Below are 26,919 nucleotides of genomic sequence, written 5' to 3'. Positions count from 1 at the left end.
GGTTAACACATTTACCGTTAATACAGCATAAACCAACATAAACACTTGTTGGAAGGGCGGAACCTTTGCGATTACTCTGACGCACACTCCAGAACACACACAACAGTGCTTCTGTGTCAATAATCAAATGATGGAGAAATGAGCTCTTAACATTATTTTTTGTACAAAACAAGCCTAGATGGAACTTGTGACAGAATTCAAGTATTTTTCAGCCTTGGTAAGGCACATTTTAATTACCACAGAAGCACGGCATGTCTTAAATATCACCAAAACGCAGAATGAGACCTTTTTATCTGCAAGCACTTTTCATGTGGAGTTCAAAACGGCGCTTAACGCGGCTTCATGATTACTGTAACAAAGTGGATAGCCGCAGTCTGCCGGCTGATTAATATTGTGGGGGATTAGAGTTTAAGGGATTTAATGCCCATTGAATATGCAACCTATGGGAGACTAGTTCTTTTAATTAGTCAAACTCCCACTTAGACTTTGGGAAACATTTAATGTTACTTGAATTGATGCTATTTTAGTGCATTTCTGTCTTTTATACTGTGAAAGGCTTTGTTTGGAAAATGTTAATAAAACATTATATTGTTACATATTATTTCGTTTTTTTTCCTAAGAAGGAAATAAATGTATTTTGACAGGAAAAGAAGTATATTTAGAGTCAAATTTCAACCCTTTCAAAATCTACGATTATTGCGATTAACTACGCAAAATTTTGTGATTAATCGCAATTTTAAAAAATAGTGCAGTCAGTCGATTATTTTATTTTATTTCGATTAATCACATAATTTTTCGTAGTTAATCACAATAATCGTAGATTTTGAAAGTGTGTGTGTGTGTGTGTGTGTGTGTGTGTATATATATATATATATATATGTATATATATATTTCAGGGTTAGGTTTAGGATTACTCTGATAATTATAATTAGTTTTATATAAAAACAATATAAGACTATGGTGTGTCGCAATTTAGATAGCTAGGTAAGTTTGTGGTCTTTTGATCTACATTATGGGGACAAAATTGGCTTCACAATGTGTGAGGAAACCTTAATTGTCTCCATAATTCAAACGGTTTAATAAACATATAGAAAAGTGTTTTAATAAAATTTTAAAAATGCAAAAGGTTGTGTGAGTGTTAGGTGATAGAAAATATCATTTGTTCAGTATACAGACGACTATGCCCATGGAAGGTCCACGTAATGATAGGAGTACCAACGCGTGTGTGTGTGTGTGTGTGTGTGTGTGATACTCACGAAACCTGTCAAGAAAATGTCCTGGTTCTATTTTACTCCAATTATATTTTGCCTATAGAAAATTTACCTAATTTTAGGGCCATTTAAGATTTTTTTTTTTATGTTGTGAAATTATTTTCATGTCAGTTGCACACATTTTAGCCCCTAATTTTCATCAGCGTAATGCAATAACTATGGCCATTTTTATATTCACATTACCACAATGAGAGAAAAAAAAAATATTTAAATTGTAAAGTATTTATTCATCATCGTAGTACTCCCTTTTTGCTGCTTTTGATTAAAAAAAAAATCATTGTACAACACCATATTTTTTTATTGTAATACAGGAATAGTAAAAGTAAAACATGTTACAGTAATAAGAATTGGTGGATAAATTGTGCTAAAGTGTCCTGATAAAAATGTCACAATACATACTTAATGGTCCTATTAATCTTAATGGTCCTATAAAAAGAATTAAATCTGAAATTATTGTTAGAATGTTGGTCTGAACACCTTATCTTAATTGTTTTATCTGTTATAGATAGTGCAACAGTCATGAAACCACCCTTTCGTGACTTTTTAGTAGAAAAAGTGTAACCTGTTTCTATAATCTGTACTGCATCTGGCTTTCCTTGTCATATGCTTGTGTGAGTGTGTGTGTGTGTGTGTGTGTGTGTGTGTGTGTGTGGTTCATGGAAATTACTGCGTAATATCTCATACTTTGAATCACCATTGGGATTCTCCACATCCTGATAACTGGAACGGGAGCTCGCTTATATGAATTTCCCTGTTATCACTTTGGAATACGTAAGTTATGGCCCTGATTCCACCTCTGTTATCCCAACCCTCACAATTCCAATCTCCAACCCGTTTTATAAGTTCCCTGCTCTCAATACCAGCCACAGGACTACCAGCCATTGGAAGCCCACCTAATCCCTCTAAACTACAGGTGGTGGGAGAGACCGGCCGCCCCTATCTGAAACTCTCTGGATTGTTTTCACACCCCCGCTCTCTTTCTCTCTCTCCTGGTTTCCAGTGTGGTGGTAATCCCCCTTCTGAAAAGGAGATCCAAGCTGAAGTTTTGGGTTGGCACGCTACAGAAAGGGACCTGTCACATTGCTCCTCTCAGCTCTCATAGTGGTAACGGAGCACCTGAAGAGGGGGACTAAAGAAAGGAGACACTTTAGGGGCAGAAGAGCACAAACCAACAGTATCGCGACCAAACTTTTGGAGGAAACTTTTTTTTTTGCCACTAGAATTGCACGTTTTGGGTCTTACAGGAGTGCAGAAGATTGCTTTCGTGTGTTTTCTGAGTTATTGGAGCTCACTGATACTTCTGTTTCATCTGTAGGCTGGCACCATGAGCGCTGAAACTGTGAAAGACTACTACGACTATTCTGATTGGTATGAAAATGCAGTGCCAACCAAAACTCCAGTGGAGTAAGTACTCTTTAATTTCTGTTTTATGGATGTTTCTTTGGGATAACTTTAAATTCAATCAAAACTTTTTTGTGATTCATTATATGAACTTAATGTACACTTAAGCCACACTTAAAATGTATTAATTTCATTGCATTGGCAAATATCAAAGTGGCAACTGCAAACAAATGATACATTTTCTGAGCCATTTTTGCAATTACTTTTAACCAACTGGTGTCAAGGTGATTTTTAGTGGATGTATGAAGTTAGTCCCCAATTTCACACAAGTGTCTTAGCAGAGTAACCATAGGTGTAGTAACTCATTCAGTGTTCAACTAAGTTTGACAACCAAAAAGTGTCAAAATGCTTTTTGTCTTCATTTTGAATATTATATCAATTTGTTTTGTCATTTAAAACCTAAACTTATTTTTTTATATGAATATACATTTTTTAATTAAAATATAAATTATTATATAGGTATTAAATAGGTGGATTCATTGGCCTGCTTAGTTTACATATTTAACTAAAGCAGTTATGTGATTTCAGCTAGATAACATAGATAAAATCATCTCGTCTTATCTTTATTGCCGCTCGTCATGTAGCCTGCTGCCATCCCATAATGCATTGCTCATGGGTATTATATGGTTCCAGGTCTACAGGTGTGCAAACATATTTGAATACATTTTTCTCCAAAGTGATATGGATATCCATCACTGTGATTCATGCAGAGATTTTTTTTTTTTCACTTTGATCTCAACTTTCATTCATTTCACATATGCAAGAGACTGGATTTTAGGTAACAAGACACCAAACTGTGAACTGTGAAAGAGCTATTTCAATGTGTCACACATTCACTTCAGCCAAGTCAAAATCAAATCGTGTCCTTTACATTTCATATAAGAGTTTCATGCACTTGAGTAGCCATATCACACACAGCAAAAACATTTTTTTGATGTCTTTGAAAATATATTAAAAAAATGGCCTAAAAAATATAATATATTTATATACATGTATTTTGAATATATTTTAGTATGTCTATTTTTGGCAATTTTTGTATATTTTTAAGTCTATAAAAACTATTTAAAAATAAATACATTTCAGCAAGAATAGAAAATATTCAGTTTATCCCACTGTATTGATTGATTTCTAGCCCCTATAGTACATTTTGTAATATATTTTAAAGATACTGTATGAATGTTTACAGAAAATATATATTGTTTGGACAATGTTTCTTTCATCCAACCAAACTATTTACAATGCATGTATTTACAATATTTTTCAAATATAGTTAAACCAGAACTAAATCTTTTTTTGCCATATGGGACGTGTGCTGGTATTTTACATCAGTCACATTACCTACGGCAATCTGTTTAAATGAATAATCTTCACTTGAGGTGTTTCAATGGCAAAAGTGGTCTTTGTTAATAATGGTGTGTCGCCTAAGAAAGGAGGGGAGGAGGGAACATGTGCAGGCTGAGTAATCAGCCTGGGTCTAACCAGCTTATGATAAATACTCAGTTTGTGAAATTTTCAGAGTTATCCCACCATGTGACCCCACAGCTGATGAAGGCCTCTTCCACATATGCATTGCTGCCATTTCTGTGAGTCACTCTTAAGTAGTGTTTAGTGGTTAAGTAGTATTCTGCCTTCTGTTTCTTATCTGTTGCTCTGTTTCTCTCTCCGCACCTACAAAATGTACCAAACTGTGCAAAATCATGGCAATGCGATGGATTTTTGGATGTGTATCATGGTAATACCATTGTATGCTCTGAAGCACCTTGGACTACCATGTAAATACCATGTTACATGAATTAGTAATCAGTCTGTACCATGGTATATTTCAAAGTATTGATAGACCAGGCCTATTAATCGGCCAATATTTTGCAGTATCATGATATCATTATACAGTATCATGATGTCAAAGTAGCAATTGGACCGATATATTGCCGATTATTTGGCTGATATTTTGCCATTATGAGACTATGGGTGATACAGTACCATGGTATCAAAATAGTGATAGACCGATATATCTGCAAGGCTGATATTCAGCCATTATTATCGGTGATACTGTTCCATGGTATATTTCAAACTAGTGATAGACAGATATATCTGCGGGGCTGATTAATTGGCAAACATTTGGTCATTATGAGATTATTGGTGAAATTGTACCATGTCAAAGTAGTGATAGACCGATATATCGGCCAGGGCGATTAATTGGCCGATATTTGGTCATTTTGAGATTATCAGTGATAGGTGATAACTGTTTCTGATTGGCTGATTAGTTTCCCCTTAGTTCCAAAATCTACCAACAGTCTTGAAAGTGAATAACAAACTATTTACTAACTATCTAATTTTTGTATTGTATATTCAATGTGCCTCATGATTTGAGTGTTCAGACTTTGATTTTTGTCAGACAGACAAAACATGTTTGAAAAAGTCCTATAGACTTAGGGGGTGGGCTCTCTTGATTTTGCCCAGTATGCAACCACCCAGAACATCCAAGCAATCACATATTGGCATTAAATTGGCCAACGGCATCCCTGGTCTCTACATATTAGCATCAGTACCATTGGAAAAACTCAGATTGTCCAACCACTATGAAGGACTATAGTATTACCATCTGATACCATCATGTTGCCATGGTGCTACCAGGACTTTTGTGTAAACAAACCATTTTCTTGCTCTCACAAACACACTAATAGCATTTGTTGTCACTCATCTTGTAACTGCCAGACTTCCCACTGAGTTCCTTGTTTCTTGTTCCTTTCCTTTCTTTGATATTTAAAAAAACAACCATGTGGCAATTGACTGTGATGGACCCATGTGGAGTTGGACTCAAATGTTACTTTAGGCCAAGATATTTCCTGAAAGTGTTACAGGTCAGTGCAGGTCACTGATCTTTGGCCTTTGGCCTCTGAATGTGAACCATAGGGCAGTTGCACTAGAAAAAGGGGCAGCATCCCTGGAATTGGTGTCTGCCCTTGTTAGATGTGGGTCTCTGGGTTTATTTCAACCAAGAAGATGTGATGAAAAGGAGGTTAATAAGTCAGTATTGGGTGTCACAGCTGCACCAGGCCAGTGTTGGGCCATTAGAGGAAGTCAGGGTGGTTGCATGATGAAGACTGACAGAATGTCTTGGTTATATGTCCGAAGCTGGTGGTCATGCTGGTGCTTGCTGTCCTGGCCAGACGACAGAAGTTGGGTGACAGTCACAGGGGACTTACAGGCTTACTCAGGTGAGGCTTATGTACTGCATATCCGTTCACACACAATACTGTACATTTATGCATTTTGCATATTCTCCAAAGCAACTTGCAGCACATTTTAGGTATACTTTGTATCAGCATGTGTGTTCCCTGGGAATCAAATCCATGACCTTACTGTTGCTAGTGTCATGCGCAACCAGTTGAGCTACAGGAAATGTTCTTTTTTTGGGCCTGTGACCAGGAATCCGCTTCAAATTCTGCCAATTGCTAGTATTCTTTAGTGATGTGCATAACCAAGGTGCCTGTCAAGGCTAGTCAGTCCACTCAGCAGCTATCTTTGGAATGCTCCCGGGCAGACTGGGCATCTATTTTCTATGTAGACAAGCGGCATAAAATTACAGCTCCTATCTAATCGAATGGGGAAAGACCGAAATTTCCAAGCGGTTGGTCAAGATTACGATTAAAGGACATATTTCAAATCACCATTCAAATCTGACAACGATGGTATCATAAATTGCTCTTCTTTAGCTTAGATCACACTAAAAAATACCCGCTATATTTCAGGCTGGTTAAACTAATGCACATGCGCATTCCCGAGTTGACTGACAGGTGATGTCTTTATCTAAATGGTGATTGGCTCTTTTACCTGTAAGGCAGGACTTCCTTTTCTACATCCATTGGGCAACATTAGATCAAACTTAAACTTTATAATTGAAAACAGGATTTACCTTGACAATGTAGATTTATGCTAATTTTAACAACACAAAGCTTCTTTCCCAATCCACCCAGACCATATAACCATTGATTAACTAAACTACATAAACAGCTTATTCAGAAATTACCACAATATTGACGTCACAACTATGAACTATGAATACATTAAGGTGTGACCGCCTAAGTTAACATATCAACACCTCAGTATTGAACAATTCCACCCCCTGATGAATGAGTTTGAACTAAACAATTACATGAAGGATAGCCAATTAACATATACATGTCTTAAAGGTACGGTAGCAAAAATGACCATGAAATATTATGAGTGAAAAAAAATATATAATGCTACAAAAGTGTAGAATGTCTCTTTTAGTAATCCCACCAATGCAGTTTAGCATATTTGTGCAGTATTGGATTTTTGTACTAATCTTCAATAATTTTAATACTTTTCTGTTTATTTTCTCCTCAGCCCAGTAAACTTTTTAGACCACACACAACACAAGGGCCTTGCCGTAGCTGTGTATGGAGTTCTCTTCTGCAAGCTAGTCGGAATGGTCCTCAGTCACCACCCGCTCCCCTTCACTAAAGACATTGTGAACAAAGGTATGAGTACTAAATTTCTTGACTGATATCACCGTGTAACACTTTTCTTTTTTTTTTTTTTTTGTTCCTGGGTAGTAAGTGTTATTTCCTAATTGCTTATGCCTCAAAAGTATAGAAAATGGCTATTATTCCCCACAAACTTTGCTTTTGTGGCCAGGACAGTGATATTTTGAAATTTACCTATTTTCCAGAACATTCCAGATAGATTCAGTGCTGAGTAAACTTGGAGTAACTTCTAGAACTTTCTAGAACTTTCCAGTAATATAAATAGTAGTATAAATACAGGGGCCTTAAGCCCACCAGTTCAGTTTAGTTCCAGCTGCCTAAGTGGATACATATCAAGACCTTGCTGGACGCCTTGAAGTATGATGAGTACGGCTGGGAGGTCATAGGAGACTTCAAAATGGTGGCATTCCTGATGGGTCTCCAAGGTGGTTTTACCAAGTTTCCCTGCTATCTTTGCCTTTGGGACAGCAGGGACACCAAGGCGCACTACCACAGGTGGGACTGGCCACAGCGGACCGAGTTCTCTGTGGGGAGGAACAACGTCAAGTGGGAGCCACTGTTGGAACCCCGGAAGGTGCTGATGCCACTGCATATCAAACTGGGCTTTTTGAAACAATTTGTCAGAGCTCTAGATAAGAAGTCTTCAAGTACCTTCAAGACTTCTTCCCTAAGCTGTCTGAGGCAAAGGTCAAAGCTGGTGTCTTCGTCGGACCACAGAAAGAGAAGATCCTGGAGTGCAATGAATTCCCCAAGAAGCTCACTAGAAAGCGGCTTGGAAAAGCTTTGTCGCAGTGGTTCGGGGCTTCATGGGCAATCACAAGGCCGAAAACTATGTGGAGCTGGTTGAGACTCTGGTGAAGAACTATGGCACAATGGGCTGTAGGATGTCCCTCAGAGTTCATATCCTTGATACTCATCTTGATAAATTCAAGGAGAACATGGGAGCATACTCGGAGGAGCAAGGTGAGTGCTTCCACCAGGATATACTGGACTTTGAACGCTGCTACCAAGGACAGTATAATGAGAACATGATGGGAGACTACATTTGGGGGCTGATTTGTGAAAGTGATTTGCAGTATAATCGTAAATCTCAAATTTCTAAATCTTTTGTAGTCATTTTTGTATTACTTTAGTATAAATACATGTTAATTTGGATTCATATGTTGTTTTTTTCTGACTTTATGTGAACTATTGGAAATAGGTAAATTTCAAAATATCACTGTCCTGGTCACAAAAGCAAAGTTTGTGGGGAATAATAGCCATTTTCTATATTTTTGAGGTATAAACAATTAGGAAATAACACTTACTACCCAGGAACAAAAATTGTGTTACATAGTATATTCAGTGGTGTAGTGGTTAAGGCTTATGGCTGGTGACAGGAAGGTTGTTTATTTGAATCCCGCAAGGAGCATGCCACAAGCTATTACTAATTTTCCTTTTAAAATGGCACTTAAACCCAGGTTTCTCCAAGGGGATTGTCCCTTTAATAAGTTCATAGTGCAGTTTTATATCTACATTGCATGGAAACAAATTCCACTGGCCCTTGTCATGTGGTAAATAATAAAGAATCTGTTTCTAAGATTCTGTTCCATCATGTAATTCAATGTCAAAAACCCTTATTTTTTATTTTTATTTATTTTTGGATTTTTTCCCCAATTTGGAATGCCCAATTCCCAATGCGCTCTAAGTCCTCATGGTGGCGTAGTGACTCGCCTCAATCCGGGTGGCGGAGGACGAATCTCAGTTGCCTCCATGTTAGAGACCGTCAATCCGCGCATCTTATCACGTGGCTTGATGAGCGCATTACCGCGGAGACATAGCGCGTGTGGAGGCTTCACGCTATTCTCCGTGGCTTCCACGCACAACTCACCACGCGCCCCACCGAGAGCGAACCACATTATAGTGACCACGAGGAGGTTATCCCATGTGACTCTACCCTCCCTAGCAACCGGGCTAATATGGTAGTTTAAGAGACCTGGCTGGAGTCACTCAGCATGCCCTGGATTTGAACTTGTGACTACAGGTGTAGTAGTCAGCATCTTTACTTGCTGAGCTACCCAGCCCCCCGACAAAACCCTTATTAAGACTTCAGACCACCAAAGTGTTTGGGGAAATTCACTGGTTTGAATATTTATCTCACAGGGGTATAGTGGCTCTCAGCATTGCTGCTATCAAATGAATACTCTCCCTATTCACAAGATGGCACCAATCCAAAGCAGGCTCAGTTCACACAAGAGAATGAAAAATAGCACTCTAACTGATCTTTTTTTCCTCTGAACTGTTAGTCCTTCTTAGATGTGTTGTGTAATTGGATTATCGTCTGCATTGTTTGTTTCTTTGGAAAACAGGGCCTCAAGAGGGTAGACAAGGCTGTATTTGCATAATGTAACTATTTGGAGTCTGTTTTAACTAGTACTGTAAATCTATTAGTGTGGACAGAATTATATGGTGCAACCTGAAGTTAAAGGAATAGAGATTACTAACCCTCATGTTGTTCCAAACCTGTCTGACTTTCTTTTATAATCCAAGTGTTCTAAAGACATATGATAGCTTTGTGTGATAAACAGACCGAAATGTAAGTCATTATTCACTGAAAATCTCTCAAATCTCAAATGCACTTATTCAAATTGTCGTGCCTGATTTGACGTAAATGACACCAAATGCTTTTGGCCCTTATGTGTCTTGTAACCGAACACGACTCAGTTTAGAACAACATGTGGATGTATAAACGATAACAAAATTGTAATTTTTTGGTGAAATATTAATTTAAGTGTCTAGCCCAAGACAACAATCATAATTCATGGACCGGCACTTGTAGGGTTTGAACCTACAACCTTATGGTTTCTATGCACTCTGTTGTCACTAATCAAAACATATATGTTCATCAAGGTCGAAATGTTTTTACCTATTCAATAAGCTAAATCGATTGCATGGAGGTAAAATGTTGTTTCATTGAAATATATTCTTTTATTTATTACTCCAGAGTTCTGGCTAATCTTGGCTCTGTTGTACTACCCCGCTTTGTACTACCCTCTCCTGGCCTGTGGAACGCTACATAACAAGGTTGGTTACGTCCTGGGCAGCCTGCTCTCATGGACGCACTTTGGAGTTCTGGTCTGGCAGAAGGTGGACTGTCCCAAAACACCCCAAGTAAGAGTTATCATGGATACATAGATAAAAAATCTCACCTGTAATAATGAAGGGTGGGCTTTGACGTAGTGCAGTCAACATGGTTAACGTAATAGCAGCGGGTTCTTCCCGCCTTTTGAATACGATGGCTAATTGTGTTGGAGCTTAACTTTGTTTACCTCGTCCCGTCAGTCCTCCGTTTTGTTCCCACTGTCTACTTGTCTCCTAAATGAATGGTCAAGCCTCAAAACAATTTGTTCTGCTTCTTTCAGATTTTACCATGGAGCTTTGCTCTGGGTAATCACTTTAGTCTCTGTCAGTTTAAAAAGAAAATCAATAGAAGTTTATAGCTGAAGTGTGTTATTTCGGTGCCAAAAAGAACTGTTTTCCAACAGGTTTATACCACTCCACCAATCTATCACTGGTTAACAAACAGAAAGTCCTGCCTCAAACTCATGCCACTGGCAAACGTTGATGCATTGTTCAGTTTGCAAATATCCAAAATGTAGGATGGCTGTGGTAGAGTCATTTATATTCACGAGGAAAGCGATACATGATTGGAAGATTCATTAATATTCCTCAGTAAAATGCTACCTGATTGGTCTGTGAAACTATAACCCTAAACCTAACCCTAAATGTTTCACCGACCAGTCAGGTGGCACTTTCTTTATAAAAGTAAATCAATCTTCAGCTGTCATTCTACGTTTCAGAAATCCGCATGCTGGTCGAGATGCTCAAACAAACAGAGGAATGTTTTGATAACACCACAGTGGCACTAGTTTTGACGTAATCAACCTACAAACATCGTACTTATAATTGTCTCTGCATATTCCCAGCTGGGCAATGTTAAAATATTGTGACATCAAAAAAAATGAAACACGCCACCTTTAACCATCATTATCATTTATTTCTCTGAAAATAAATGTCTGGATTAGTTCGCAGTGTTGGGTGTAATCGGACAATAGTTACTGTAATCTAATTACTTTTAGACACCAAAAAGTAGTGTAAAGCATTACATTTTTAATTCTTGTAATTAGATTACAGTTACTGACTTTCAATGAAAGTAATTACTTTTAAGTACATTACTTGGGTTGCAAATATATCTAAATAAATATTATTTATGTGTAATACAATTAAAATGTGAATATGTTCATATGTACGTCTGCTTGCGTTTCTGTGACAGCTGAAGGGTGTGTGACAACGAACAAACAGAAAATAGACATTATTTTGAATTTGATGAGCAGAAAAACAAAAAAAAAATGTTGTTTGACAAGCATTTTAAAAAGTAACTTAAAAGTAATGTGATTACTTTTTCAATTAAGTAATTAGTAAAGTAATCTGATTATGATTTTAGAAAAGGTGTTTTTTGTATCTTACCCAGCACTGTTAGTTCGACTGTGCTGCCCAATGCATGGAATTTGCACACTTACAAGTGAACAAACGGTAGAAACTGGCTGGCTAGTTTGGTTTTGTTGGGTCTTGTTGGGTTTGTAATATTATTTTTCAATGAAAATTCATGACCGCTTTGCAGAGAATATGAATGAAAGAAATTGTGTGAAATTCAGGAATAGTCAGACAAATGATTACAGCCATTTGATGCTATTTTACATTGATTTTTCCTGCTTTTCTCTCTGTCTGCAGATCTATAAGTACTACGCCCTGTTTAGCAGTCTACCTCAGATTGCCTGCCTGGCCTTTCTCAGTTTCCAGTACCCACTACTTTTGTTCAAGGGCCTACAGAATACAGAGAAAACCAATGCCACTGAGGTGAGCTGACATGCCAGTATGGTGTGTCTGGGACATGGGTGTCACTTTAGCATCTTTTGCTGCTTTCATAAATAATCTATGTTATGTATTGATCAGAAGATGAGGTCTGTACAATCTTAAATTGTGCCGAAGAGCAGATTTATTGACGGTTTTGAAAAATGATCCGCACGGCAAAGATATAAGAAAGAGGAACACACGCACATGGTGCTCCCAGAACTGTGACGCGCTGTCGCTCCCAGACATTGAGACAAAGTTCTTCTGGAGTGTTTTGTCTATAGGTTTTAGTTTCTATTGTTTTTTCATAATCAGAGCTCAGACTGCATGGTTACTGGCTTGGTGTTTCACAAGAGCATACAAATTAGAAGTGTTTTTATTTCCCCCTCTGCCTGTGCACAGGTGAAAAAAGTGCATTAAATCATAATGAAAGGACTTGGCAACACAGAAAGGCTAGAGGGGAGTTTGTAAACTCGGCACCTGCATTCCAGAGGTCTAATCATTGTAAGCAGCTCACTGGGATTGGGTTATGTTTGACTCGCCAAGCACATTACACAAACAGCGTGTTGTTTTCCCACAGCAAACACACAATGCCAGTGTTATTTAACTATAATCGCTATGACGAATGTGCTCGGATAAAATAAGATGAACAAATCCCTCGATAACGTGTTTAAACTGCAAGTGACGTGACCGATCCAGAACGCTCCCGTTATAATAAACAAAGCTTTCTGCTCTATACGCAAGGATTGTTTTGTCACGTTGCACTGTATTGCTCATTTGCAATTGTAGATAAGGTATGAGATTTATAGATTTACATCCACCTAAAGAATGAATGTAACTTTCAAATGAAATACATATATGAAAAAAAAATTATAAAATGAATACTATACTCTATATCTATGAATGTATATATATGTGTGTGTGTGTGTGTGTATATATGTGTATATATGTGTGTGTGTGTGTGTGTATATATATGTGTATATATATATATATATATATATATATATATATATATATATATATATATATTACACAGTATATACAAATATAAACACAATGTGTATATATAATAAAAATTAAAAATATAATTTTAATATAGAATTTATATATATATATATATATATATATATATATATATATATATATATATATATATATATAAAATAAATAAATAAATATATATGTTAAAAATGTATATAATTGTATTGCATTTCCAGTGGTGGTCTCAGACTTTTGGATACCACGTATTTCCTGATATTTTTTTATTTTTTTATTATTTTGTGCAGGACCTCAGTAGCAGTTATTACAGAGATTATGTGAAGAAGATCCTCAAGATGAAAAAGCCTACCAAAGTCATGTGAGACTCCATTATGGGACATTGTTATATTTATTAACCCGATCCCAAAGCTTTGAGGAGCTGCAAACAGATAAGAATACTAGTAACCCATCACCCAAGATTATCTGTCCATTTGAACTCCATGCACTACAGCTATACTGCAAACCACATGTCATTTAATCTTGTGAAACTGTATTGGTAATAGAAGTACAATTCATTCATACAGTTCATCACAAAGGTGGCTACTGTACAATAACCAGTTTGTAGCCAGGCAGATGGAGTATTGTCTGTCTACTTCCTTCCTCATTTCCATTGACAGACAACTAATCACAGCTATTGTAAACCCACTTATGCAAAGAGCTTTAGATAGTGATCACCAACTACCTCTTTACAATTCTGCCCATGAGGTAATCAGAATGCCAGTCTTGAAAATCACTCTCAGCAAAGATGCTAATCTACTTTATGCAAAATTACAGTGAGTGTCGGGAACATCATTGGAATTGGTCTCGTGAGCCAAGTGACAAGATGTTTCCTGTTCCGTGGAAACTTCTTTGTGTCTGTGTCATATAGTCTACATAGACTCTGCACTTAATAAAAGGGAAATATCCAATTAGGAAAGCAGGGTTATGTGTAGGAACCTATAATTGACAACAGACTTTAGATAAGCCTCTGTATCAAGTAGTGGTGGTGAGTTTGATTCAGCCCAGTGACTCAAATCTTTTGAATCTGTTCACCAAAAAGATTCATTCAGATTTGTTCACTGATTCAGTTCAGTTGCAATTTTATACAAGTTACACCTTTGCACCAATAGGTGGCGACAAATGAGTGTCTTTGAACCACAAGCATTGAGATTCATTAAAAAAACAACAATTTGTTCTCAAACTAAACATTACTAATATCAAAATTTAAATGATAAAAACCATTTGGAGGGTTTGTAATGTGTGATTATGTAGATTTAAAGGTGAAGTGTGTAATTTTTGTACCACTAGCGTCACCAAAAAGAGTGGCAAAATATACACCGATGAACCAAAACATTATATGCTGTTGGTCCTCCACGTGCCAACAAAACAGCACCGACACGCCAAGGCATGGACTCTACAAGACTCTTGAAGGTGTCCTGTGTTATCTGGCACCAAGACATGAGCAGCAGATCCTTCAAGTCCTGTAAGTTGCGAGGTGGAGCCGCCATGGATTGGACATCCCACAGATACGGGGAATTTGGAGGCCAGGGCAACTACTTGAATTCTTCATCGTGTTCCTCAAAACATTCTCGAACAATGTTTGCAGTGTGGCAGGCTGCATTATTCTGCTGAAAGAGGCTACTGCCATCAGAGAATACCATTGCCATGAAGGGGTGCACCTGGTCTGCAATGATGTTTAGGTAAGTGGTAAGTGGCACGTGGCAAATTGACATCCACATGAATGGCTGGACCCAGGGTTTCCCAGCAGAACATTGCCCAGAGCATCACATTCCCTCCCTGGGGCTTGTCGTCTACCCACAGTGCATCCTGGTGCAATCACTTCCCCAGGTAAACGGCACACACGTACACGGCTGTGCATGTGCTGTAAAAGAAAATGTGACTCATCGGACCAGATGACCTTCTTCCACTGCTCCAAGATCCAGTTCCGATGCTCGCATGCCCATTGTAGGCACTTTCGACGGAGGACAGGGGTCATCATGGGCACTCTGACTGCTCTGCAGCTACGCAACCCCATACACAGCAGGGTGCAATTCACTGTGTTATGTGACACATTTCACCCGTAACCATTATTAACATTTTCTGTGACTTGTGCCACATTAGACCTTCTATCGGTTCGGACCAGATGGGATAGCCTTCGTTGCCCTCGTGCATTGATGAGCTTTGGGCACCCAACAACCTACCACCGGTTTGTGGTTTGTCCCTCCTCGGACCACTGTCGGTAGGTACTGCTGACCAGGAGCACCCCACAAGCCTTGCCGTTTCAGAGATGCTCTGACCCAGTCGTCTGGCCATAAAAATTTGGCTCTTGTCAAAGTCGCTCAGGTCTTTACTCCTGCCCATTTCTCCTTCATTCAACACGTTGACTACAAGAACTGATTGTTCGCTTACTATCTAATCTACCCAGACCTTGACATGTGGCCTTATTAGGAGATGATCAACGTTATTCGCTTCAACTGTGAGTGGTCATAATGTTTTGGCTCATCAGTGTGTATATGCAGTATATTTCAAACAGGTTGCCTGAAGATTCCCACCATCTTCAATCGGTTGGACAAACAGATAGTCCCGCCCCAACTCACTTCATCGGTTGAGCCAATGTTGCTATGTTGGAATGCTTAAACAAAATGAGTAATGTTTTTGATAGTGCCACAATGTTATACTTTTAGGTGAAATCAACCTAAAAATAGCTTACTTAGCTGTCTCTGCATATTAAACTAGGATAGTTGAAAGTGTTTTAACAAATAAGTACATGCATCACTTTACTTATGTTGTATATCTCTTGCTTTGCAGTTCCAGCACATCAAAGCCCAAACTAATTGAAAGACTCAAAGATGCTGCAAAGTCTTACATCTACACACCAGAAGAAGGTAACAATCTATAATATAATATAATATAATGTAATATAATATAATATAATATAATTATAGTAATTTCCCTTTACCAGTTTTTAGATTCCCTTTGAAACTGGCAATCTCTGTGGTCGTGGCGTTCATTGCTCTTTATCAGGTAAACACTTTAAAAAAAATTAGCTTGCATGTTTTTTCATTCAAAAAGCGTTCATTAAAGGGATAGTTCACCCCATAATGAAAATTCTCTCATCATTTACTCGCCCTCATGCCATTCTTGACTTTCTTTCTTCTGCAGAACAGAAACAAAAGATTTTTAGAAGAATATTTCAGATCTGTAGGTCCATAAAATGCAAATGAATGGTGGCTAGAACTTTCAAGCTCCAAAAAGCACATAAAGGCAGTATAAAATTAATGCATAAGACTCCAGTGGTTAAATCTATATCTTCAGAAGCGATATGATAGGTGTGTGTGAGAAATAGATCAATATTTAAGTCCTGTTTTTCTATAAATCTCCACTTTCACATTCTTTCACATTTTGAAAGTGAAAGTAGAGATTTATGGTAAAAATAAGTTACTTAAATATTGATCTGTTTCTCACCCACACCTTTCATATCGCTTATGAAAATGTGGATTTAAGCACTGGAGTCTTATGGATTACTTTTCTGTGGCCTTTATGTGCTTTTTGGAACTTAACAGTTCTGGTCACCATTCACTTGCATTGAATTGACCTGCAGAGCTGAAATATTCTAAAGAAAATCTTTATTTGTGTCTGCTGAAGAAAGAAGGTCATACACATCTGGGATGGCATGAGGGTAAATAAATTATGAGAACATTTTCATTTTTGGGTGAACTATCCCTTTTAATGTGGCTTTAATTTGTTTAACAGGGCAAAAGTAGCACCTTAGTATTCCATTCTCTTACATCTCTATATATATCTCTTAGATGGCTCTCTTACTGATCTCAGGAGTGCTGCCCACGCTGCACATCGTCCGTAGAGGAGTGGATGAAAACATTGCCTTTCTGTTGGCTGGTTTCAATATTATTTTGTCAGACGACCGTCAAGAAGTGGTCAGGATTGTAGTGTACTATTTGTGGTGTGTGGAGGGTGAGTCATTTGGTTTTGTGAGCTACGGTTAGGCCCAAATGGGAGAACTATCACTTAAAAGTCATTTTTGTGCAAGAATTTGGTCAGACCAACTGAATAATTAATAATAATTATAATTTATAATAATTAATAATTATATTTATTTATCACACATTATACATTTGCACATATACAGTAAAAATCTTTTTTTCACATATCCCAGCTAAGCTGGAGTCAGAGCGCAGGGTCAGCCATGATACGGCGCCCCTGGAGCAGATAGGGTCAAGGGCCCAACAGTGGCATCTTGGCAGTGCTGGAGCTTGAATCCCCAATCTTCTGATCACTAACCCAGAGCCTTAACTGCTGAGCCACCACTGCCCTAAAGAAAGTGAACTAGTCATTCACAGCCATTTGTTATCTTGTTGATAACACACTTCCATTGATCCAGACTGTTAGATACGAGTCTGAAGTTTATGTGCTTCAGAAAGTTTACTGCACACAGTTTAATCACATGAAGTAACAGACCCAGTACTGCCTGCATCCACTTTCACTTGGCTTTAAATATTCATGTAAATCAATGACACACACTCGCAGATGAATAATGATGAAGTCAGCAAAGCAGCTGAACTGTAACAAGACTTGTTTTCCGATCAGTCACTGGTAAAAAAAAAAAAAGTGCTGAGGTTGTGTGTCAGAAGACTTTAGGCATACGTGTTTGTGTGTGTGTGACATTGACCTCTCCTGCTCATGTGATTTTGGTATTTCAGTATGCTATGTCTCCGCGGTGACCCTGTCCTGCCTGGTCAACCTGCTCATGCTTATGAGGTCCATGGTCCTGCACAGGTAATACTCAAAACCGCAGATTCAGTCAACTAAACCTGCTAAAATCAGCTCTTGCTCTGCAACACAACCATTACATGCATTCCAATTCACACACGTCACAATGTAATTGCCTGATATTTGCCTTGTTTTGTTTCGCTTTGCCCCTTTTTTCCCCACTAATTCAGACACATCACATTGTGGTCCCCTTTATTGTTTATGTTTTGCTCTGCTTTTTTATTGTTTGCCTTACATTTAGTTTTTGTTTTGCTTTGCTTTGTTTTTGTTATGTTTTATTTAAGTTTAGTTTTTGTTTGTTTTGTTTGGGTTGTTTTTGGTTTGTTTTGCTTTATTTTATTTATTGTTTGTTTTTCTGCTTTGGTTTGCTTTTGTTTGTTTGCTTGTTTTGTGGTGTTTTTTGTTTTGTTTTATTTAAGTTTAGTTTCGTTTTGTGTGTGTGTGTGTGTGTGTGTGTGTGTGTGTTTTTTTTTTTGTTTTTGTTTTTTTTTTGGTGGTTTGTTATGGTTTGGTTTGGTTTTGCCTCTTTACACATCACATTGTAGTGCCCTCATAGTTTTATTTTTTGTTTTGCTTTGTTGTATTTATTGTTTGTTTTTATGCTTTGGTTTGCTTTTTTGTTTTAACTTTTTTGTTTTGTATATTGTTTGTTTGTTTCTTTGTTTTGTGTTTTGTTTTGGTTTTCCACTTCACACGTCACATTGTAGTGCCCTCAGTTTTATTGTTTGTTTTTTCTTTGTTTTATTTATTGTTTGTTTTTCTGATTTGGTTTGCTTTTTGTTTTGTTTATTGTTTTGTTTTGGTTTTGTTTTGCCCTTCACACATTTCACATTGTAGTGTCCTCATAGTTTTATTGTTTGTTTTTGCTTTGCTTTGTTTTATTCATTTCATTTTCTGCTTTTGGTGTTCTTTTTGTTTTAACTTGCTTACATAATGATAGTTTTTTGTTAGCCATCACTATCATGTCTCCTCATATACACTTTCACACAACATTCACTCACATATGTGAAAGCATTACTAACAATTTTCTCTTGATCATACAGTAAGTGACTGCTACTGTTATATATTAGAGATAGCTGCACGTATAATAATCATTTCCTAACCTAATAAGCACGAGGTAATTACAGTCAGGAACACCAGATTAAAAATAATGACTTTTCAAATTGAGTTTTTAAATGTCATTAATGGCAGTTGACTCTGTGACATGCAATTTCATGTCAGTTTCTTCTTAATAAGAAGACCCCCATTACCTGCATTTCCACCGGTGATGTGTGTCTGTTAACATGGTGAATGTTGTATCTGTGTTCACTTAGGTCTAATCTGAAGGGACTGTACAGAGGAGACATCTTTAATGTGTATAACTGTCAGAGGAGCATGAGGCCGTCTCGACCCGCCCTGGTCTGCTGGATGGGCTTCACCAGCTACCAAGCTGCTTTTATCTGTCTAGGTGTGGCCAGATTTGTTCTCTGTATTATTCTTACTTCTCAAGCCCCTTTTTTTACTTCTGAGAAATTTTTCTCCCTCATTCTCATGACATGAAATGTTACTCTTCATGTTATTACATTTTCATGAAAGATTAATAAGACAAACATGTTTGTCAGTGGAGTAATGTGCATTTATGAAGCATGCACAATAAGACCAGGAATGTTTATTAAGAAAGTAAAAAGGATCAGTTGTTGTGTTGCATGTCTGATTGTGTCTCAATGGGAATACGTCCAGGCATGGCAATCCAGACTCTGGTGTTCTTCATCTGCATCCTGTTTGCTGTCTTCCTGATCATCATTCCCATTCTGTATGGAACTAACCTCATGCTATTCCACATTATTGGCCGAATGTGGTGAGTGGCCTTCACTCTTCTCACTTTTGATGATGATGATGATGATTGTGACCCACATCATCGTAATAATGTCATCTCATCAAATGTAGCCATGAGTAAACCTACATCCCCTCTGACTTCAGGGTTGTGACCTTGTAAGCCATGGATTTGAGTGCAAAACTAAATCCATGTATTCTTATCAGTCTTCTCTTATCATAAGCCATAAATCCATGCAATTAGATAAGTGCCTCTTAAGATGGGTTCTCACTTACATATTCTCTTTGCTAAAGGCCTTTCTGGTTGATGCTGTTTCTGGCTGTGCTGATCCAACACGTGATCTCCAGATTTTTGTTTATCAAGAAGGACGCAGGAACACGAGATCTGAACAACAGGTGTGAGAAATTATAAGTAGTGTTATGACACAGCCAAAGTCTCTGTTAGACTGTTGCTGGTCATTGCATTAAAAGGAATCAAATCATAATTTTTAGGTTTTTATTTGCACCAAATCATTTATTTGTCAACAAGTTAGTGTCATGTTTCATGACCATTTTCATGGCCCTCTGTCTAACCCTTAGAATTAAATGGGCTGTTTTTTTGCTGCTCTTCTTGTAAGACTTTTATGTGAATGCCTAGTTTGCATGAGCCGGTACTGCTCCATTCTTCAATAACAGCCTTTTTGCTAAACCTGAATTACGTTGTAATGGGTTCTGCGCTAAAATCTTGCAAAACAGAGTAATAGTATCTTCTTTTGGTTTTTAGGAATAAAAGTGTATGTCCTACCTTCTCCCTTCCTCCATTCTGCTTTCTTACTCTAAGTTGGTAAACACCAAATAGGCATTGTGGATGTGTAAATGTAGGCGGTTCATCCATGTGACATCATATAGCCAACGATTTCGCAATGCACAAGTTTTGCAGCTTAGTTTCATTTAATGGTCTTTTTGGACTGGGAAGGAAGTTTTGATTTCTGAAAGTTACAGTATAATAGCATAGTACATACAACTCTTATTTCAAAAGATCAAGGGAAATACTGAAATACTGAAATACATATCACTACAGTATATGATCCTTTAGAAATTGTGTACCATACAACTGTAATGGCATCTGGTATTCCATAAATCAGTGTTCAACAGCCTATTAATCCTTTTGAGGGAGTTTTTAAAGATTTCCTGTATGATTTTGTTCCCAATCATATCACCCGTTTCTGTGATATGATTGGGAAATGTGTTGATACGTCAAAGCAATCAAAAGTTATAGCATTATATAAATAACTGATTCTAGTGTCCAAAAATGTCTCCAAACAAATAAAACATAAAAATTGTACATAAGAACTAATTACACATTGAAATGCAATGACTAAAGGTATGCTCTCTTTTCAAAGCATACAGGCATGAGTAACGAGATCTCATTCAGTTCCATTCTGTGTCATGTTCTTGGCATCATCTGCTTGTGGCCATATGTAATTAGAGTGAACAATCCTCTCTGCCCATATTTGGATGACTCCCACCACTGGTTGCAGCAATCTAAATCCTAATACGATTGAACAACATACTACATTTCCGATTAAGTCATCTGATCTAGGAAACCTAACGTGTTTTTAGCCAGATAGCACATTATGTGCTGTGTGCACATTGTGCTTTGTGTGGAAAATATAATGATCTATGCATCCGATAAAGTTGTGTGTCATTTTAAAGATTATTGCCGCCTTCTGTGTAATGGTATGTGTTATTTTATGTTCCGTTTATTTTTTGTCAAGCTATAAACGTAAACGTGGCATATAAGCAACTCCTGTTTACATGTAACATGTACAGTATGTTAAAGACATTTACTTGGCTATTACTCGTTATATTTTTGTCTGTGAGTAAAACAAATAGTCTGGTTGTATTCTACTCTTTGAGAGCATTCCAACGACATATGACACATGGCTATTTGATCAGTTTGATGTTTTTAACGATTACAATAATATATGTGCAGTGCAAAATTGATAAATTATCAAAACGGAACACTTCTGATTTGTCCGCATATTTAGAAGCTTTTGTACAGTTTTGGTCATTATGCCTACATGCATTGTAAAGTACAGCTTCTAAGCTTTAAAACTATACTTATTTTTTGTTGGTCAAGACTGTAGTTATTAATAGTGGACCATTTAATATAACCTAATTTCTGAGGTTTTCTTAGAATTAATGTTCATTTGGTTTGTCTCCACAGAGGGAGTCTTTTCTTGCTCACCTATATGCTCTTCATGGTTAATGTCATGGCTGGGGTGCTACTGGGCATTTGGAGGATGGTCATCACTGCCCTTTTCAACATAGTCCATTTAGGACGCTTGGATATCAGTCTCCTAAACCGCAATGTTGAGGCATTTGACCCAGGTATGACTGAAGAAATAATACTCTATAGGCTAGATTTAGATTTCTTACTAGGCATGAGTCCCACTCATTTATAGTAAAGTGTTTAAGTAATAGTTCTAGTTCAAGTTCTATGAGTTGTATGAATGTAAATGTATGTAAATATCAAATGTCACTCTCTGTATTGTTTTTGTAGTATGCAGATATTTCTGTTAAAAGTACCACACTACTGGAAACTAGATTTCTACCACACATAACAGACACCACTGTAGTATCAGACAGCCTGTGATCGTTGAATGTGATTGATATTTGGATGTAGATGCCTCTTCCCTGTTCTGCTCACCCACCCCATGATGCTCTCTGCAGGTTACCGCTGCTACGCTCATTACCTAAAGATTGAAGTCAGCCAGTCCCATCCTGTGATGAAGGCCTTCTGCGGACTGCTACTGCAAACCACAGGCCAGGACAATCTCTCTGCACAGAGGACACGAGATGCTGAAGAAGGTCTGTAGATGCCATGCCTTATCAGTTCAAAGATCAGTTTGATTCATGACCATAAAATGATTGAATTTAGTTCACTTAAGAGCAACCTGTTGTAGAGTCTCAAAGCTTTTAGTCTTTAGAACTAATTCAGAGCAGCCTTGATCAGACTGAGGATATGTCTGTTATTTTTCCTTTTAACTTGTTATTATTCACAGGTAATGAGCCTATACAGCTGTTTAAAATTCAGTTTTTTCAGTGATCTTTTTCAGCCAAGGTGTGGAAACTGTACATACCATCCGTCCGTCCATTTTTTTTTTAATGCTTTTTAAAGCAGAAACCAATGCCAAATGATGTTAGCCCATTGGTGTCAAATCTCTGAACTGATTTACATTGATCTTTGTTAGATTTCTCTTGGGTGATTCGTGTCTATACAGTCAGTTTGCCTTCTTTTTAGAATAATTGATTCATCATGTTGCTTTGCACGCAGCAGACAATGATTACATTTGTCAGATAAATTGGGCCCTGATGTGCAATAACTCACCTCCACCTTGGTGCTTGTGAGCATGCCGTAGAGTACACACCTTAATCCATAGGAAGAACATCCTTTTGTAAATGTACAGTCCATACTGCTTGGTATGATTGAACAGTCCATACCGCATTGCTCATTTCTCTTTCACATAGCTGAGAGGAGATAAAACTACAACTATCTTTTCACGTCAGAGCTGGTAGAGTACAGATCTGTCAGTATTTGGTGGAGTTTTCAGGATGATATAAGTGTCAGATGGTGTATATTCAACATTAAATAGCCATAATATTTTTACTTTTGGTCATTTTGTTGAATTTTTCCATGCTTTTCTGCATTTAAAGACAGTAGGATTCTGATTTGCATACAGAAAAAATTAAATGATAAAGCTCCTTTGTGCAGAAGAGATTAGTGACAAATTGGTGGATTACGCAGATGTAAGTCTCTAATTGTATGTGTCCCATAGGTCTTACATTCTCCATATGGTAATGGCAAAGTGTGCATGTTCCAACTGTGCTCAAAAGATGATGATATGGTTTTCTGTTACTATGGTGCTATATGATAATAAAGTAGCTCTGTTTGCTGAGCCTCTGTAACTGTATTACAATGGCAGACACTTGAATGCCTTTTAGATGTTTTGTTTTTAAAGAGTGAGCAGATTAAACAAAATTTAGATTTCATTTTGATAACATTTAATAAAGAATGAATAATATTAAAATGCACTACCCAGTAAGCACACACATATCTCCAATCCTCTCATCCACACTGAAACAGTGTTGTCCTCCACCAAAAACAGAGCATTTTGAAAACGCTTTCCATTACCGCATACTTCGGAAATGAACACATTATAAAACTAATAACTGATTTTTAAAATTAAAATGAATTACTATGGGTGTAGCCTTAGGCCACGCACAAACATTTGCATTTTTGTTTAAAAATTTCATACATTTTGCTATGTTTATGCTTCTCATTCACACTAGATCTGCCTTTTCCTCCACCAAAAACGGAGCATTTCGAAAATGTCCTCCATTACCGCATACTTTGGAAACGGTGACATTAGGAAACTGTAAACTGATTTTTTTGAAAAGTGGATTAGTATGGGTGTGGCATAAGGTCACGATTAAACTAATATGTTTTTGTTTGAAAATGCATTCATTTTGCAACGTTTACGCTTCTGAACTATACTAGATCGCCCTTTAAACGGAGCATTTCGAAAATACTCTACATTACCGCATACATTGGAAACGGTGACATTAGGAAACTGAAAATGGATTTTTCAAACGTAAGATTTTTATTATTATTATTATTATGGGTGTGGCCTAAGGTTTTTGTTTAAAAATGCTTTTTGCTATGTTTACGCTTCTCATCCACACTAGGTTGGCCTTTTCCTCCACCGAATATGGAGCATTTCGAAAATGCTCTGCGTTACCGGATACTTTGGCAAACAATGACGTTAGGAAACTGAGAACCGTTTCCTAAGCTGAGAACCTGTTGCTAAGTTTACGCTTCTCATCCACAATTGGTTGGCCTTACTGAGAGCAAGAACCACATTATAGCGACCACGGGGAGGTTACCCCATGTGACTCTACCCTCCCTAGCAACCAGGCCAATTTGGTTGCTTAGGAGACCTGGCTGGAGTCACTCAGCACGCCCTGGATTCGAATTCGTGACTCCAGGGGTGGTAGTAAGCGTCTTTACTCGCTGAGCTACCCAGGCCCCCCAGAAAACATATTTCAAACGAAAATGGATTGGTATGGGTGTGGCCTTAAGCCACGTCCACACTAATATGTTTTCATTTAAAAACACATTGATTTCACCACATTTATGCCTCTCATCCACACTAAAACAACATTTTCCACCACCGAAAACTGAGAGTTTCAAAAATGCTCACCACTGCCACATACTTGGGCAAATGATGACTTTAGGAAAGTGAAAACTGAGGTTACAAACAGATTAGTGTGGATGTGGCCAGAAACGCACACATCAAATAAATGTCCGTGTGATGTATGTGTGCTATTTCGATATATAAAACACAAAGTTGAGCTTAAATGTTTTTTGAATTATTTGCATTATTATTTCTCTTGATATATAGGTACATTTAGTCAAATGAACAAATTTCTTAAAATATTTTGTAAACTTGGCTATGCAGATTTTACACTATGTTAATTTTATTATATTAACCATTTTTAGGAATCCAACTGGTCCAGCAAGAGAAGAAACAGAACAAGGTGTCCAACGCCAAGCGGGCACGAGCCCACTGGCAGCTCCTTTTCACACTGGTCAACAACCCATCCTTGGTGGGCTCCAGGAAGCACTTCCAGCGGCAGAGTTCGGAAAGCTTCATCAACGGAGCCCTCAACAGGACCACCAAGGAGGGCAGCAAGAAGGATGGAAGCATCAAGGAGCCTAACAAAGAGGCAGAAAGTGCTGCCACCAACTGAGGAATGAAAATTACAATTCGGAAAAGGAGATCGCCCCTCCCTGCCCCCTCCAGCCTCTTTAATACATAAAGGCTGCTGGACAGATATCAATGATAGTATTATTTGCTTTGGTGTAGCATAGAAGCACATGTTTTTTAGCCAAGTGCACTTACATCTCAGTGCCTCAGGAAGAACTTCAAGCAGTTGTAGTGAACAGATCCTTTGCATGTATCCTTATGTGTTTGGATGGATGGGTGGATGTATCGTGTCTTTTGTTGTATGTGTGAGTGACTGTGTATTTCAGTCCAGGTTAAACTTAGCACATCAGGAAATTTAGTTTGGCACTGAACTCCCATCTAACCACTTGATGCCAGGTTGGTATGTGTGACTATTTATGAATGTACAGGTTATGCTCTTTTGCAAATTTACGAATTATTCATTTCCACAATTATTATTCGCCAGTGGTGAGACTGTTTTTATCATAGAAAATGAACCGATGTAATCAGTAAAGTCCATTATGATTTATCTGTGTCTGTTCTCATAAAAATAATATCTACTGCAAGTAGTTTTTCATCTCTGACAAAGAATATAAACACAATCTGTCTCACTGTTACATTTGACATTTAATTTTGATATTTTCCTCTTAATTGTCTTGTTCTGCTACCTATGGCATATTTGTGATTTAAATGAAATAAATATTCAAACTCAAATCTAACAAACGGGAGTTCACTGTGTTGAATAAAAGGGAGCGCGTGCCCTCTTCACCGTCGCGTGAAGGAAACGTCAATCAAAAATCAATGTTGTATTAACGCATGATTATAGGAATGGAAATGAATAGAAAAGATCTGATAGAAAATGAAAAGCACCGAAATTCGAAATATCGCCTCGTTTAAGAATTGTTTCCTTGCTGTTTGACTTTGCCTTCTGTCACGAAATATTATAAAATCGCATTTAACGTACATGAAAAAACAATGTAATCTTTGTTTTATATATATATATATATATATATATATATATATATATATATATATATATATATATACAAAATAAATTGTACTAGTCGTGTTGGGAATGTGCTCGACTGCTCCTCAATCGCTTTTATATCATTCCTTTGTTCTGCTCAGCCAGTTCAACATTCATTACTCACAATATTCATAACAATAACTTAAAAATTACTTTATATTTCATAAAAACTGTACGAAAGAAAACATTTGTTTAGTTTCATAAATACAGAGCAGATCTGAAAATACAGTATCTTTTTCGTTTCAGAAACACATATAAATAAATCATGCATTATTGGGGTATTTTCTTAACTCTTATGACTTTAAAATAAAGAAAGAAATTACCTGATCTCTTTTGCAGGGCAGCATTTCACTTGTCATTTCCTTGCCAACGTCCAGTGTATGTCCAGCGAATGGACTTATTTCAAATGATCTATAGCCATATATATATAT

General features: G+C 37.4%; 1 protein-coding gene across 2 annotated transcripts; it reads left to right on the top strand.

The window, feature by feature from the left end:
• Window positions 1–2,282: 2,282 nt before the first annotated feature.
• Window positions 2,283–26,429, top strand: LOC127435565 (receptor for retinol uptake stra6). Of its 2 annotated transcripts, none has more exons than XM_051689111.1 (17): window positions 2,283–2,675; window positions 4,189–4,255; window positions 5,808–5,890; window positions 7,044–7,177; window positions 10,167–10,333; window positions 11,954–12,079; window positions 13,360–13,430; window positions 15,899–15,975; window positions 16,053–16,114; window positions 16,900–17,062; window positions 17,809–17,884; window positions 19,192–19,325; window positions 19,598–19,715; window positions 19,985–20,086; window positions 21,900–22,063; window positions 22,406–22,543; window positions 25,236–26,429. In XM_051689111.1, the coding sequence occupies exons 1-17, from the start codon at window positions 2,596–2,598 to the stop codon at window positions 25,484–25,486; spliced, it is 2,013 nt and encodes a 670-aa protein (XP_051545071.1). In that variant the 5' UTR covers window positions 2,283–2,595; the 3' UTR covers window positions 25,487–26,429. The 2 variants fall into 2 exon arrangements, with proteins under 2 accessions (XP_051545071.1, XP_051545072.1); XM_051689112.1 differs by having other exon boundaries at window positions 4,173–4,255.
• Window positions 26,430–26,919: the final 490 nt, after the last annotated feature.

Source organism: Myxocyprinus asiaticus, chromosome 46 (assembly GCF_019703515.2).
Source record: "Myxocyprinus asiaticus isolate MX2 ecotype Aquarium Trade chromosome 46, UBuf_Myxa_2, whole genome shotgun sequence".
NCBI lineage: Eukaryota > Metazoa > Chordata > Actinopteri > Cypriniformes > Catostomidae > Myxocyprinus > Myxocyprinus asiaticus.
Note: the sequence above shows the minus strand (reverse complement) of the source record. Positions and strands in the feature narration are given on the sequence as shown.

What these genes read in the sequence shown, in the direction of transcription:
- LOC127435565 (XM_051689111.1), top strand. Translation starts at nt 2,596, where the DNA reads ATGAGCGCTGAAACTGTGAAAGACTACTACGACTATTCTGATTGGTAT. An exon ending in ACTGTCCCAAAACACCCCAA is followed by an intron (nt 10,334 to 11,953) that starts GTAAGAGTTATC and finishes CTCTGTCTGCAG; the next exon opens with ATCTATAAGTACTACGCCCT. An exon ending in AAAAAGCCTACCAAAGTCAT is followed by an intron (nt 13,431 to 15,898) that starts GTGAGACTCCAT and finishes CTTGCTTTGCAG; the next exon opens with TTCCAGCACATCAAAGCCCA.